Genomic DNA, 16,510 nt, shown 5'->3' with positions numbered 1-16,510 from the left:
AGTAAGATGCTTTCCAACCTTCTCTTGAAATATGGCACAGACATGATTTTCAGGCATAGCAAAAATGCAAAGTCACAGCTTGAAGCAGTGATGGAGCACCTGCTGGGAAGGCAGGGCTAACCCAGGGGAGCTCAAGTGCATGCAATGCAGCTGAGTGACTGGAAGGGCTGGAGCCAGGATCCACCTCTTCCCAGACTTCATTTAAACGTCGGCAGTGGAGGCAAGGGGATCCTTGCCTGCGTGAGGCCTTCCAAAGTAAGCAGATTTTCATCCTTCATTCCTGTATCCATGACTGCTGCATTTGGGCTTGCCATCGTTTGCTGCAGCCCAGAACTTTTGCTACTCCACTATTGTTGCTGTACTTTCCATCATGTTATAGCATTACCCCAGGTCTGAGCTTAGATATCCATCAACAGCAATTCCAGTTGGACTCATTGAGCCCTGCTGAGGTTGGAGCTGCAGTGCCCATCAGGCACCAAGCTGAGTGTTTAATTAGCAGCCAAGCAGCTCTCCCCATTAAGGAGGACACTGGAGGGTGCAAGCTGCTGCCCTGCTCATGGGAAACACCCACGCTCCCCAAGGAGGGGTGAAGTGTCATATTGTCCTCCCTTGATGTGAAGTGCAAAGAGGAGTGCCAGAGAGACAAGGACATACCAGCATTCAGAACAATAAGGGCAGACACTAGCTCAAATTGGCAGGCAGGTGGATGCAAAAGAAAGTCCAGAGCATCATCTATAGTTGTTTCTGGTTTTTGTGTTGGTTTTTTACCCAAGTTATGAGTGACTTGAAAAATAAGAAACAAAATATCCACCCCTCATTCTGACTGCTTCAGATATCTCTGTAGGAGATTTGGGATAGTAACAGGTATTGACGATGTCTTCTGTTTTGTGACCAGGTTAGCATTGGATGTCCTGAAAAAATGGAACCCATTACAAAGATCTCACATATCCCAGCAAGCAGATGGGCTTTGTCCTGCAGCCTCTGCAAGGAGTGCACTGGGACCTGCATTCAGGTACGTGAATCAGCAGCAAGGAAACTCAGACCCCATGGTCGTGCCTGTAGTAGCCACAAGAGATTCTTGATTCTTGAGTTGGTGGACGAGATCCAGGCTGGGTTCATTCCTGGCTTGAGTCCCAAGATCACACCTAAAAAGGAGCGTGAGCACCAATCAGACATCATCAGCTGTTGTTGTTTGCAGTCTTTTAATGTATTGAGTGCTAGGAATCTAGATGAACTTTCTTTTGGATAATGCAGTGATGTTGCTGTGGTGACACTAATTATCAGGACTGCAGATGACCTTAGTTGGAGATCAGGAACCCCCAGCGGAAGGGCTTGGCGTGGCTGCCAGGAAGTCCATTTCTCATGGGATTTGAAGCCTGAGCATTTCACAAGCTGTAGGGTTGGATGTGAAGCCTTTCTCGAGGGGGACAGCAGGAAGCCTCAGGATCAGGCAGCTCCCCCCTCCTTCCCCCCCCAAAAGCCTGCTGGCTTGCAAAATAGAGTATTTACTGCGTATTACATTCCCAGATGTTCTCCTGTTTTGCTGCACCTAAGCTGAGCACCGCAGACATCCGATTTCCTGCTCTTCCCACAGCAGCAGCACGCTGACGAGGGTGGTGAGGTGTTCAGCTAAAAGCAGAAGCTCAGGACTCTCCTCTCACAGAAGTGGGACAGAGCTTCAGGGCTATGCTCTCAGTGCAGAAGCTTTGCTGGGTCACTTGCATCAAGCTTCACCCTGGCGGTCCCCGGGGATGGGCTGGGATCTGCAGCTGTATGGTGCCGGTGCTCATGCTTTCCTTGGCAGACCAGATGTGGAAGCAGTCTTGGCATGCAGTAGGGAGATGGAATAGCCATTATGTGTTGAAAAATAGGGAGAAAGGTTTGGATGCATCCCAATCCCAGCTAATCAGCTCCTGTACAGCACTGGGAGCTGCGCCGCGGGGGTGGATGCGTGCGACAGTGAGTACTGGAGAGCAGAGCAGCTGGCTGGTGGCAGGAGGGTGATGGAACAGGGCTGCGGGCTGCGCTGCGTTGGTGTGACTGCCTCAGGTTTAATACTCTAAAGGGAGCTATTTAAAAGCAATCCCCTTAGCTTGAAATGAAACCTCACAATACTTCTTTAAATCTCTAGTGTTGACTCACTTCTTTCTTTTTTCTTTTTTCTTTTTTTTGATGGTTCTGGGTGGATCTGCTTATTCACCCTGCCAGATGGAGATACTGTGTCATAGCGGCAACTGCTTTCAAAGAACGGAAGGGCAGGGAGAGGAGGCAAACAGGCTTGGCAGCATCAAAGAAAATTCAGCTCCTCCGGGGCTTCATCCTCTCAGCACCGGCATTACGTGTTAGCAGTGCAGTCCCTGGGACTGCATGGATTTGCATTAAATGTCACTTGAAATGGAACAGGAGCTTTACTGTCCGATGTGACTTCATGAGGCTGTCACTGGAGTGTCTGCTGATGCTACCTGAATGCTTTCAGGGTGATTTTGTTTCAAGGAAAAGGAGGAAAAAGAAGCAAGCAGTGCCTTTGTTTGAGGATTTGTGGGGTAAATCAGCAGGCTCACTCGTAGATAAACAAACATGTTCCATACGCATAAGAGGTGGAGAGCTGTGTTTTGAGAGCTGATGTTTATGGAGCATATTTTTGATTAGTGCCTGTTTATACAGGTGTAATCTAACTACCTTTGTCAGCGTTTTAGGTTTATGACACAGCTCTGAAAGAAGAGGGTTGTTTGCTGTTAAAGCACTCAGCTTTCACTCCTGGCAGCAGGCGCTGATGCTCCAGGTGCCCGCCTGATGGTCCAGGCTGCAGAAGGTCCTTGCTGCTTCCAGGACAGGTTTATCTGAGTGACTGGAACCAGGCTGAGCCAGGACAAGAGGCAATATCCCTGGAAGGGAGCTGGAGAGCAGGAGCCTGTCATCCCCAACAGGCGTGTGGGTGCCTACAGACAGAACTGCAGCTTCAGAAACCTCCACTGTTGTCAGAGACCAATGTGAGGCATCTCTGTGTGTTGAGGTATTTCTTCCCATCTAGATTTGACCACCAAAAGGGAAGCATACCGTCTGCCCTTTCCAATTCTCTGTGCCTCTGATGTTGCTGCTTGCACATCATTACTTCTCTTGTTTTTCTGGTAGAAAGCTGTAAACCTGCTGTAGTTGATCCAGTGCTCCCTTGTGCTGGATATAATAATACAGCCGTGAAAACACGCTTTTCCCATCCCCTCTTAAGGGGAAGTCATGACTTTATGTGGTGGTTCTTGTGGTCAGACATCAGGATGTGCCAAGGAGCATTCAGTATCCAGCAGGAATTTTCTTGTTTGCATTGCTGAACTACAAGAGAGAGTGCCAGGAGCCAGGATGTGTGCAGCCCACGTCCTTGCACACTTGTGGACAGAGAAACCCAATGCCCTCCTTGCTGGAAACAGCAACTGTCTCTTCTAAAAGAACTTGCTTTTCAGGACAGCCCGAAGAGATGCATCTCTGTTAGCTGGTGGTAGTCTTCTGCAATGGACATCATCTTTTGCTGATATCATGCAAAAACTTGAGAACTGTGAGCGGGGGAAGAGCGGTGTGGGTGCTCACCAACATCCTGAGCCCTAGCATGAAGTGGGGCCCTGTTATCCTCCAAGGACACAGCGGGGCTGAAATTGCATGTTCTGTCTGAAAAGTGCCACCAGGAACCAACCCATCTGTGGTCACTAAAAATCACATGGCATTTCTTTGTGAGGATGCAGAAGTGTCGTATCTGATGGCTTGGCTGGGGTTCAGCACTGGTAATTGGTTTTTCCTTCCTAAATTTCCCTTGCAGTTTTGTTGGAGTAGCCACTTCCTTCCACTTCTGCCCCAGAACTGCAGCATAGCACTGCTGTAAGCTGTTAAACATCTGCTGGGTTTCATGGTTAGCAGTATTTGAATTTCATGGGCAGATAAAGTCATCCCTCTACTTCTTCCCACCAAGATTTGTTTGAGGACTAATTAACAGCCCGCATCGATCTCTGGGGCAGCCTTCACCATCTCAGAATTTTGTTTGGGAATGGATTTGCTTCTACCTGGTGCAGCAGATGTTCTGAAATCCTGGAGCTAAAGGAACTGTGGGACAAGGAGCAGGATTGGATGCAGAGCGGGTCAGGGAGTGCCCACTCTGTACGCCCAGGCTGTTCCACGTGGCAGCACCCACACAGATGAGTCCGTCCCAGCACCACTGTGCTCACCAGGGCTGGGATGGATCGATGTGTGCCTACTTGTGGCTCAGACAAGGTCACTGAGAGCTCTGGCTGGGTATGATCCTTTGTTGCCCTGTCATTGGAGCAGCCTCATTGTTTTGTTTGCGTTTTGGGCGCAGTTTCTGACAACTGCTGCTTGCCATCTGCTGGAAGAGGAATCCAGGGTGTACGTCATTCACTTTGCTTTATTCCTGAGGTGTGATCGCCCCTGCTGCTGGTGCCGTCCCAGTGAGCCCTGGATGTGCTGACAATGCCATCACGCTGCTGTGGGTTGTCCCCAGCACAGGCTGCTGTGTCCCTGTCTCTGTAGGTATTTATGTGCACTGCAACACAAAAGGATCTTCCCGATGATTTAATTTGAAGCACCCCCAGCTGTTACACCAAAATAGACACAACAGTATGTCCGTGGCCATATATCTCTGTGCAGTAAGATTACCATCTTGGCTACCAGACAAGAAAACTCAATCAAAGGAACTTACAGCTGGCAAAGGCTTCCAACCTTAATGTGCCATTAAAGTGAGGAAGAGGGACTCCATCAAATGACATTGCGTCTCCTCCTTGTAGTAAATCTCTCTCCGTGACTGCAGGAGCGAGCGTGTGCACTTTAAAAGCCAGCACATGATGTATTAACTCCTCCAAAAGCTGGCAGCCACCTTCACAAGCAGTTCCGGGCTGAAATTAGGAATAAGAGGATGTATTTGAATAGAGTGAGTTGAGCTGTTTGTATTCCATGTCAGCACCTGGAGATGTGAGTATGGATGGATGTGGCAAGTAGGTGGATGCCAAGTCCCAGCCCTGGTGGCAGCCATGTGCCACCACCTGCTCCACCAGCAGCATATCACTGCTGGAGACTGCATATCACTGCCCAGCATCCACCCCTGGGCATACTAATGCTTGGCAATCCAGCTTCTGGTCCTCAGATACTAGCAGCATTTCTTTTCTGTTCATTTGGAACATGAAAGTGCAGCACAGCAGAGCCCTGGTGGAACCCTACAGCATCCTGGTGGTTTGTGTTCCGTGTGCAGGGAGGTTCGTGGCCAGGCTGCTGCTGCACCCCGCTGCCCTGCCAGAGCAGTCCCTGCATAATGCTGAAATGCTGTGCTACAGTAATAGTTCACTTAAAATGCCTCATTATTGCAGTTTAACTGGTCATTAGCAGCTGGAGGAGACTGATTTCTTACGGGTTATGGTTGAAGCAATTACCTGACATTCTGAGCCATTAAAAAACAGTTAATGAACAGAGGGGGAGAATGTGCTGATGTGGAAATTGGTGATGTTCTGGTGGTGGGTTGCTTTTCGTCTGTAGGAAACCAGGTTTGGGGTTCATCTGTTTTGCTGTCTGTGAGATTCAAGTAACGGAAGTGTAAGGTAAGTTAGGGAAATGGTTAAAGCTTTCATCTGGTGCACATCTGGTAAGTCTAGTCACTGAACCAATTCTCAAACCTTATTTTGTGAATATACAGAGCATATTTGCTCTGTATATGGCGAATTTCATTTTTCTTTCCTATTTTTTTTTTTTTAAATGGAGCTAATTAAAGTCTGTATAGCTTCCAGAAGAGTAGGGGATCGTAATCTGGAGCATTGGCTGCTGCTTATGTACTCCGTTCACTCCCAAACCTTAACACCTGTAGGCTGTCATTAACAATGGCATAGGAATGGAGTAGGGTAGGGAACAGGATGAAATAAAGATGGAAATTTCTCAGGATAAATCAGCTTTCAATCTCTGGGCATCCCGCTGGCCGTGTGTTGTTGATGTGTTGCCGGAAGAACTGTCAGAGTCTTGTATTTGTGGTAGGTGAAAGGCATCAGGGCTTGTCACAGAGAGCACAAGCAGGTTAGCTGAGGAGGTGCCTGGTGAGCCCTGGGTTCCTTCTGATGGGGATTTTGGTGCCCACCCTCACTGGTGTGTAGGACTCGGGCAATGTAGCCTGAGCAATGCGTGTTACTGAGCATCCATGGCTTGGGGGCGGTGCTGTCCCCCTGAGGGCATCACTCCTTTAGTGAAGCTGTGTCTTGTGGTCCCGTTGTGCCCTCACCACCAGCCCTGTCCTTCTCCCCACAGTGCTCCATGCCCGCCTGCGTCACCGCATTCCACGTCACCTGCGCCTTTGACCACAACCTCGACATGCGGACTATTTTAGCAGACAATGATGAAGTGAAGTTCAAGTCCTTCTGCCTGGAGCACAGCACCGGTGCCACCAAACTACCTGAGGAGACACGGACAGAGCCTGATCAAGCCCAGCTGGACCTGGAGAAGGTGACGCTGCGGAAGCAAAAGCTCCAGCAGCTGGAGGAGGACTTCTATGAACTCGTGAAGCCTTCCGAGGTGGCAGAGAACCTTGATTTAAGCGAGTCGCTGGTGGATTTTGTCTATCAGTACTGGAAGCTGAAGAGGAAAGCAAACTCCAACAAACCGCTGCTGACACCAAAAACGGATGAAGTGGACAACTTGGCTCAGCAGGAGCAGGATGTTCTCTACCGGCGCTTGAAGCTTTTCACACACCTCAGGCAAGACCTGGAGAGGGTGAGTGTGGCTTTCCCTGTAATGGCAAACCCATGTGCTCCGTCAGGGCTGCTGTTGCTGGAGGGACGTGGTTGGGTATCCCTGTACAGAGCACTGTGCTGAGCTGTCCCAGGAGGCTCTCACCTGGCCAGGGTGGATTTGGGATGATGGCAGCTCCCAGCAGCTTTCCAGGCAATATTTAGAAGTGAACCGAGGGTTGAGGTCTGCAAATGTGCCAGTCCCATTTCCTGGGTATCCTGATGTGGTCCTCCCTACTTTTCCCCCTTTTCTTCTTGGCTCTTTTTGCTTTAAAGCCTTTACCAAGAGCTGGCTGTTTAAATTAGCTGTACAAAAAGCTGTATGGTTCCCAGGCTTTCTTCCCAGCATCTCAGCTTGGCTGGGGGAAGCAGTGCGGGTGGTGTTTTACTGTCTAAGTGTGTGTAAATACCAGCAGTCTCTAAGCAGAGTGCAAGTGATGCTTTCTTCCAGGAGTATAAAATTGCAGAGAGGAGATATTGCCAAACACTTTGATATACTGCTTGCCAGAGGCAGTTGTTTTCCTCATAAAGAAATTTCAGTTTGATGTTTTCTTCCATCCAGAACAAAAAAAGAGAATGTAGTAAAATATGAAAAAGCAAGCTATGTGCTGTATATTTACAGCCAGGAGATGGGGGGAGTGGGGGGAAGAAAAAAGAAAGAACTTTTCTCTCCTGTACACCTGAGTGCTCCCAAACTGTCTCCAGGCAGCAGTGAGGCCCCAGGCTACTTGCTGTATCCACGTGTGGGTTCATAGCTCAGCTAACCCCACTGAAAGCATCCATGCATCCTGGGGGAGCACTGCATGGCTGCAGCCCTGGTAACAGAGCTGAGCTGCTCCCAGTTATGCTGCACACAGTGGCTGTGGCACTGAGTTGGCACTGGAGCTGTCTGCAGCTGCACGCCCATGAGGAACAACTGTGATGCCACTGGTTTGCATGAGAGCTGCAAGCAGTGGGGGATGCATCCTGCCCCCGATGGATGTGCTGGTAGGGGTTTGTCCTGGGGGGGCTGGGGCTGGAGAAGGGAGCATTAAGCGCACTTTGCTAGGGAAAAGCTTATTTCTTTTGCTTGGTTGTTTGCACTTAGAGCTTCCCTCTCGGTTGGTAAAATGTCATGAGCTGTAGTACAAAACAAAGTGGGACTGCAGGTACCTGTGGGGCAAACGTAAATCAGTGTGTGGAGGGGAAGGTGCTGGCCAGCTGTGGGTCAGGACAGCCAACCTGCACGTGGCTACTGGCACAGTCTGATGTCAGCTGGGTGTTCTGCTGTATTTGTACATGATCAGCACCTGCTGTAGGGCAGTGGGCAATCTACATGGCTCATGCAGGCAGCACAGCTATGCTGCTGCCCCACACTGCTGGGCCTGGCTCTGCCCTCCTTGCCAACCTCCATGCTGGATGCAAAAGAAGAATTCATGGATAAAAGTGGAAATAGTTCTCCAATAGCCCCACAACTTCTGGTGCAAGTCCTGGTGTGAGGGAGCCCATGATAGGAGGAGATGCCCTAGACCCCAACTGCATTACAGTGCTGCTCCCGCAGCATCCCAACCTCTGAGACATGGAATCCTTTAGAAACACTAACTGTATCATTAAGCCTGTGAGCAATTGATGGGAGATTACAACAGTTTATGCATCCACACTGTTGCTGCGTGATTTCTGGTAAGGTACCTGGGGATCTCTTGGCTCTATTCCCTTTTGGTGAGTATTGCTCTCTTTATGCACTGACATTCAGCAGCAGCACAGGTTGAACAACGCACTGCAGGTTAATCCTGACTGCTCAGGGCCGGTGCCCTGGCCCTGTTTTCCTGCCTAAGAGCTGTGTTAGAAAGCATGGGTGCAGGAGTGTGAATCCTGCTTGTGAGCTCAGCCTGTGAAGGAGAGGTTACAGACTAACATGGGTGTTTGTGTACAACCTGGGGGAGGCTGGGACAAGGGGATGGACGCTGGGCACAGAGCTGTCCCCAGGCAGCAGAACAGTGATGCAGCTTGGGGATTCATTTCCAGCCCTGCTAAACCAGATGCTGTTTCTTGTGTTTCCGTAGGTTAGAAATCTCTGTTACATGGTGACGAGACGGGAGAAAATGAAACACACCATTTGTAAACTCCAGGAGCAGATCTTCCACCTGCAGATGATTCTCATTGAGAAAGATCTTTACCCAGGTCAGTACTGCTTGCAGGAGCTGTTCAGTGCCCTCCTCTGAAACTCAGTCCTCCAGCAGAGGAAGGCAGAGCCACCCCTGCCCTGCTGGGTGCTTCCAGCACAGTTCCTATGTTGATTCATCAAACGCTTAGAGCTTTGTTCTCAAGCATGCAATAATGCCTTACCGTGGGTGACTGATGTGCCAGCAGTCCTTGCTGTCACACATCCATCCCAACCCTCGCTCAGATGAATGCTGTTAGGTGCTGGTGCTAAAAAACAGAATCCCTGGGTTCACATGAAGGTGCTGCTGCAGGAACACTTGGTTCTGTTCCTTGTTTTGAAAGCACGGAGCTGCTCCTCAGCACTGCCTGGCTCTATGCAACAGCTCTGGGGTCTGTTTGGTTTCCTCTGGTTGTGTCAGAAGTTGAGCTGTGGATGGGATGGCTTTTACCTCCTTCAGCTCTGCGGCCTGTAGTTTTTCCTGCTCCTCATTCTGGTTAGTGGGAATGACACATGTACTTCCTGCAAAGCCTCTGGCACCTCTTCATTAAGAAATACTGAAATAAAGTTGCTTTCCTTCTGTCTTTTTTTTTTTCTTTTCTTTTTTTCCCCTTTTGTGCCCAAACCCACAGCCCTGCATCCCTCCTCCTTTTTTCAGTGGCAGCACAGGACCAGGCTCTGTGGCTGCAGAACAGTTTTTCCAGAAGCAGCATCTGGAGCTTTGGCAAACGCACCCAACTCTTGTTGTGTTTGTGGCTTTGGAGTTGCATTTGAAGCCATCACATGTTTGGGGTTTCTTCAGGAACTGTCTGGGCTGAGCTTTCCTTTACAAAAGTTTCCTTTGACTGAAGTTTTGGAGGCCAAGACGTGTGCGTGTTGAGACGTGTGGGGCTTGGATCCTCTGCAGATTGCCCTGCGTGGCCAGAGCTGGGCAGCACGGGGCCCAGGGTGAGCAATGAGGATGTGGGCTGATGGCAGGGGCAGGTTGCTGCTCCCCTGATTAACAGGTTTCACTGGAAGGGCTGCTTCAGGAGCACAGCCTGCTGTCACGTTGGCTGTTTGGGGAAGGTGGCTGAACCCAGTTCTTCAGCTGGATCCCTTTCCAGGAAGGCTTTTGACAGGGTGGGAATTCGCCTTCCAACACAGGACTGAATGGAGCTGGAGCACCAGAGCATGGGGTGAGAGCTCCCAGTGGCATTAGGGGTGCAGTGGGGGGAACTGGAATACCTGTGAGTGTTTAGCCTGCCCTGAGGACTGTAGTTATGGGGTGATTCTTACAGCAGATGCAGGCTTTGTAATTGTGTTTTGATGCAAGTGGTATTCTCATGTAGCCCCAAACACTTCGCGTTTACCCGTGAGCTTTATGCTGCTGAGCCAAGCTGCTGTTCACCTGCTGCGTGCCTCCCTGGCGCCTCCCTTTCCGTGGGTCAGAGAGCATTTTGGTGTTTTATTTTCTGTTGGCAGCACAGCTCCCCACTGTGGGGTAGCACATCCCACCCCTCAGGCCATCCTTCCTCCAACCCTACACACTGCTCCCATCCTCAGTGCCCACATCCCACCTGTGCCACCCTCATCCTGCACAATGCTCTCAGCACCCACGTTTTGCTGGGCCTCCTCGCTTCAGGTGACTTAGAGCTAAAGATCCTCAGCAGCTCACAGCACCAAACCTATGGATACCATGCTGCTGTGTTCTGCATCGTTAGTGACTGGAGAGTGGTTTGGTGGCTTGAGTGAGTTGCAGTCAATGGGGAATGGTCCCTGTAGCAATCCCTCTGTGCTGCTCCTGACTGGATTGCTCTGCATGCCTGCAGTTTCTCAGAAAAGGAAGAAAATCTGCATTGTTTTGCCCGGACAAAGCTGGTTTTTAACTGCTTTCATTGTAGCTATAACCAAAGTCTTTTGGGCTTATCCCAGAGATGGTTTTAGCTCAGGTTGTTTTTGGAATGGCTCCCATATGAAGCGCCATTCTTGAGGGGTTTATTTTTTCTCACTGATAAATGATGATTTCAGCAGGAGATTTTTAATAAAATCAGTGAGAACTGCCCATGTAAGATGAACCCATCTCTCTCTCCCTTATTTTTATTGCATGAAGCGGATAGAAAATGCTGTCTGGCTTTGAAACATGGTTGCTATTTTGACAGGTCCCTCTTCAAAAAGTAATGTTCACGTTTTTCTTTAGATCCATTGTGCTGTCCAAACAAAGATATGTTTTCATTTTGCAAGCAAAGTGAAAAATGTGTCTGTTCCTCTTGTTATTTGGCAGGAATGCAGCAAATACCCATTTTGCTTTTGCTTTTCTTTCTTGTGGTGAGTGCTGTGCTTGTGAGGGGTTCTGGCAACCCTGGGAGTGTAAATCCCCTGTGCATGCAGGTGCTGTGCAGATGCCCTCCTCTGCTTGCCCCATGCATTTCCAGCCCAGCTGGAAGGAGAGGGGCTGTTCTCTGGGATGCCCCCATCACAGCAAATTGATGCACTTGCATCAGGAACAGTGTCCGGTTCTTAACATCGTTGCTTTGGTAGCTGCTTGGCTTGTGCAGGTCTGAGCTGTTGGCCAGGCTGACAACCTGCATGGCTCACCTCCATCAGCTGCCCAAACGCTGGTGTAAGAGCAGTGTCCTTCCCCCTTCAAAAGTCAATATGGATGTTTTAGCACGGAATTCTCTGGGCCTGAGAGAGTAACTAAAAACCTTTGGAGTATTGCGCTTGGCAATACAAGTTGTACTTTTATAGGGTATGTATTTGTCCTGTTTACCCAAGAGGAATAAATCCAGTAGAAATTCAAAACCATTTAGGAAACATTGATTTTTAGCTGAACGGCTGCATAGCTTGCAGTTACATTCCTGGCTTTCCATAGGCTGTGTTGCTCATCTTTCCTCCTCCGTTTAGCTGTGTTCAATACACCGGTTTTATAGCTTTGTTTTTTTCCACCACTGCCTGGTATGAGTGTAAACAGTTACCACAGCTGAAAGGTAAAATCACACCAAGGTTTGCTATAAAATGCTGCCAATGCTACATGCTTTGCAGCTCAGTCTGTCCTGCAGCTGTGTCCACAGCTAGCCTTGGCCGTGCACAGGCAGTTTCCATGATGTGCCCAGCAGGTACCTGGTCTCCTGGAGGGCTTCAGAACAGTTTGTGTGCATTCCTGCTCTTCTGGATGGTTTCTGAATGGAGTTTGGGGTTATTTCTCATCTCCTGGTGAGTTTCATAGTGAGGTTTGGGCTTGTTCCTGATCTCTGTGAATCTTCCAGAGCAGATGTTTCTCATCTTCTGGAAGGTTTCAGAAGCAAAGTTTGGGGGTGTCCCTCTTGTTTCTCCCTACAGCCCCCAAATCCACTCCAGAAGGGTGCCCTGGTGGCTGCAAAATTTCTGGTCAGTTTGCTGCCTTCAGTGGCACCGCTTCTGCGGCCATGCCAAGCTCACAGCCACAGCCCAAACCTCTTTTATGTAGCCTACAGGATTCACGTTTCCTTAACCTATAGAGATGTGAGCCTACTTTTGGCTAAGAAGTAGCACAGCCTTCGTCCCTACAGTGTGTGCCCTGTGGAGCTGGCTCATCCTGGTGCCTCGTCTCACACGCAGTTTTCCTTTTTCTTTAAAAAATGCCAGAACAAACTGGGAAGAAGACAAAGGGTAAGAAAAGTGATCCGAGAAGGAAAGGAAGAGATGGTAGAAAAAATAGCCCTGAGAAGAAAGAAAAAAGGAAATCAGTCAACGAAACTGTGTTGGGACAACTGGGTAAGTCTGATTTTATGGGCACAGAGCTTCTCGTGGGCTGGCGGCTCTCCAGAGGCTCCTGCTTTTGGAGAGCAGTGTTGAGGAGCGCGGTGCAGCCCCCAGCCCATCCCATGTGGGATCAGCCCCAGCATGCCACGGCCACAGCGCTGCAGCAGAGACCTCACCCTGCTGGGTCCAGGCTGTAAAACAGCCTCGGGGTTGCACAATGTGCAAGAATAGCTGCAATTGCACTCAGTGATAAAATCAGACTTACCCACTTCAAAGCAGGGCAGGTCCTGTACATCTTCTGTGCCATTTTGCTTGCATGAACCTCCAGCACCATCAGTGCCATTCCAGCAGATGCTTCTCCCACCTCCTGCTCTGCTCCATCAGCTGCATCCCCACCAGCAGAGCAGGGGGAGTTTTCTGGGGCAAGCTGTCATATTGAATGGGGGCCTACAGGGTTGTGGAAAGAAACTGCCTTTCAGTCAGTCTGGATAACCAGGCAGCAGAGAAGAGGAATGAGGTCTTGCAGAGCTTCACCAGGGTCTTGCAGTGTGCTGGATTTTACAAATTGCTTGAGGCATCGCTTGGGGCTGCCGTGATGGGGGAGGAACCTTGGGGTGCCCTGAGCTCATCATCCCTGAGCTGATGGGGGTTGTTCTGTAGAAGGACCATAGGGGAACTTCCTTGGGGTGACAGTTCCTAGGCTGGGCTCGCTGCAGCTTCATAGCAGTAGTTAACTCCTGGGGTGCTTACCCATGCAGTCATGCATCATCTGGGGGGATGTGTTCACCGTGCTGTGAGTCAGAGCACCACCGTTCCATCTCTGCATTGCTACTTTGGCAGGCAAGCACTCACAGCAAAAATCAGATCTCATCTTTCCCCCAGCCCTGAAGGAAGCTGTGATGTCAGACCGATGGGTTTCTGTTGCAGGGATTGAAGCTGGTTGTGCCTGTGTGCCTTTGGCATTGCTTCTCGGTCTGCTGATTTGGCACGTCCCAGCCCATCATGCTCACTCTTGCTCTCAGACAGAATTATTAGGATGCTTTTCAGCTTTTTCCATTCCAGCCTGTCATCTCTGCTGCCACTCTTTGATTTTCATGCTTCCAAGTGCTCGGTGAGAGCTCCCAGACCCTCCTCCCATCTCACCCAAGCCGTGCTGCGTTAGGGTTCACTGCCTGTTCAGGAGTGTGCTGGGAACTGGGTTAGCGCAGTGCTGTGGGCAGTGGGGCAGCAGTGGGGGTCAGACAGGATGCATCCCTGGGCAGGACTGTGCAGCAGCTCCTGGGAGGGGATGCTGATCCCTCCTTGTCCTGCTGCCCCTGCACTGCACTGCGGGTCCAGGCTGCTTTTCAGTGCTGCAGGAAGATGCTCTGCTCAGATCTGTATGTGGTGTGACCCTAGGGTCAAATTAACACAGCAGCAAGCCCCCTCCTGGTTCCTCACGAGGCACGCTGAGTCGTTTTGAGTTTATCCAGCATCAGGGAGTTTTGCTGAGCGCTGTGTGTTCTTATTCAAAGGGAAGAGCTGCTTCTGGTTCCTGAGCCAGTTCTCCACCTTTGTTTTCCCAGGCTTGTCGACTTCCTTCCCCATCGACGGGACCTTCTTCAACAGCTGGCTGGCGCAGTCGGTGCAGATCACAGCTGAGAACATGGCCATGAGCGAGTGGTCCCTGAACAACGCGCACCACGAGGACAGCACGCCCGGCCTGTCCGAGGAGCTGCTCCAGGACGAGGAGACGCTGCTCAGCTTCATGATGGACCACTCCCTGAGGTCCCCCTTCAAACAGAGCGAGGCCGCCAAGAAGGTGAAAAGCAAAACGAGAACGAACACTAAGAAAAAACTGCCCCGGAGTGGCCTGACCGCCGTCTTCAGGAGCCAGCAGGAGGGCTCGGAGCGGTGGACTAACCACACCAGCGACCTGTCAGACGATGCTGCCAAGCCCTGCGCCCAGGAATCGCGGCCCGGCAGGTCGGAGAAAGGGGCGGCGAGGCCCGTGGACCGCAGGGGATCAGGAGAGGCAAAAAGGGCAGCGAGGAAGGGGCCCGGCCCCAAAGGCAGCGACCCACCGGCCCCGAGGGGCTGCGCCGGAGAGGAGGAGGCGGTGGTGGCGGCCAACAGCGCTCGGCCCGAGCCCAACCCCACGGCTCAAGTGCCTGACCCCGTAGGTAGCCCGAAAACCGTCGTGCGGTTCAAATTACCAAAGGAGAGCCGAGGGACTCGGCGCTCGCAGCCCCCCAAGACCGATGGCCCCGGAGGGCCCCCCCTGCACCGCTTCGAGGCCGAGACGGACGGCTACTTCTCCGACGCCGAGATGAGCGACTCGGATGGGGAGCCGCGGGGCGGCCGGGCGCAGCGGGGCCAGCTGGAGCCGGGCGGCGAGGAGATCGTACGGATGAGCATCCTGGCTTCCTAACGGCACGCGGCCACCCCGCTCCTCCCGTCACAACTGCCATGGCCAATTTCTGCCTAGTATCACAGCGAGAGGGGGATTTTTAATCTGTATATATAGTTGGAAATTCGGCACCGTTGTCTTTCTCTTCTCTTTTTGCCTGAGATACAGCTTCAGCTTCACCGACGTAGATTGCCGTGACAGTAGTTGTCCCCTCCGGCTGCCCCGCTCCCTGTGGAGGTGGCCACGCGATGGGCATTATTCCAGAGGGGCAGATCTCCCTCCTTGGGCTGTATCGGGGTAAAGGCAGGGGCCGGGAGCTGAGCAGGGAAGCCAGCCATGGGCACGTGCATTGACAAGGGAGGAAAGTACACGATGCTAACATAAATAACGACAAAAGCACAACGAGTTTGGTGGGGGGGGAAGCGCTCGGGGCGGGAGAGAGCCACGTTACGTTTGTGTTTGTAGAAGAACCTCAGTCATTGCTTTTTTTCCCTTCTGACTGGAAACCATCCCAGGTTGTTCCTGTCCCCGAGGCGGCACCTCAGCCACGGCCCCCAGAAGCAGTTTGCTCGGGTTCATGGGTTAGCGCTCAGCAAGCTGGAATGGAGGCGTGGGGAAGGACAGAGAGGGAAAAATCTTTTAGGAGCACTGGGGGGACTGGGCAGCCTGCACCCACCCGAGCCTCCCCTGCACAGCAGCGTGCTCAGCCCCAGGCACTGCAGCCAGGGGGAAGGAGCACGCTCAGCCCTCTGATTTTCCAACAAAACGCTACAATGGAAATGGTGAATTTATTCCTCCCTGTCCTTTATCCTGTTTTTTTTTTTTGTTTTTTTTTGTTTTTTGTTTTTTTATTCCTTAAATCCTGGTTACGAGCTGTTGACTCCTTGTGGGAGGGTGATTCACAGAAGCTGACATTATAAATATGACAATAATTTAATGCATAAAATGTCCCCAATAAGCCTTAAATGTTGTTCAAAGCCCATGTTACCGACGAGTCAGGCGAATTTCCGTGTTTGCACTTAATTGCACCATTACTTCAGTTTTGGCTTCAAAGGTCACAGTGAAGTCGCGCTACGTGTTTTATTGGAGTGACCCCAGTGTGAGCTCAGGGAACAAAAAAAAAAAAACAAGGAATTCACTGAAACTTTTGTTGTTGTTGTTTTTTAAAAATAATAATAAAAAATGTTTAAAAAAGAAAAAAAAAAAAAAAAAGAAACTAACTAACCTGGGACACTTCTGCAACTGGTTAAACCCATCACTTCAAACAGAAAACCTTACTACAGTTGTCCAACAGAACAGTCAAATCTTTTTTGTGGATGCCAAAGAATACGTTGACAGTCGAGCAGCACAGCCAGAAACTGGAAACTTGTCACTAGGAACAATTGGGAGTTATTTAGCAACCAAGGACTAAAGACACACTCATGCACACTGCTGCGGCGTTAGGTTCCAAGCTTGCTGAAGGGGTGCTGAGCCCACGCCCCTCCGTTTTGATTTCCA

General features: G+C 50.6%; 1 protein-coding gene across 1 annotated transcript in view; it reads left to right on the top strand.

Annotated features, from left to right (window-relative positions):
• The window catches only part of JADE2 (jade family PHD finger 2), a gene marked incomplete at both ends in the record, with an annotated part of 52,566 nt that extends 37,532 nt beyond the window's left edge, over positions 1–15,034 (top strand). Inside the window, 5 exon segments of the mRNA XM_079542155.1 lie at positions 896–1,012; positions 6,283–6,744; positions 8,804–8,921; positions 12,508–12,636; positions 14,190–15,034. Coding sequence (XP_079398281.1) covers positions 896–1,012; positions 6,283–6,744; positions 8,804–8,921; positions 12,508–12,636; positions 14,190–15,034 — 1,671 coding nt within the window.
• Between the last annotated feature and the right edge of the window lie 1,476 nt (positions 15,035–16,510).

This window comes from Tetrao urogallus (assembly GCF_951394365.1).
Source record: "Tetrao urogallus genome assembly, chromosome: 14".
Classification (NCBI taxonomy): domain Eukaryota; kingdom Metazoa; phylum Chordata; class Aves; order Galliformes; family Phasianidae; genus Tetrao; species Tetrao urogallus.
Note: the sequence above shows the minus strand (reverse complement) of the source record. Positions and strands in the feature narration are given on the sequence as shown.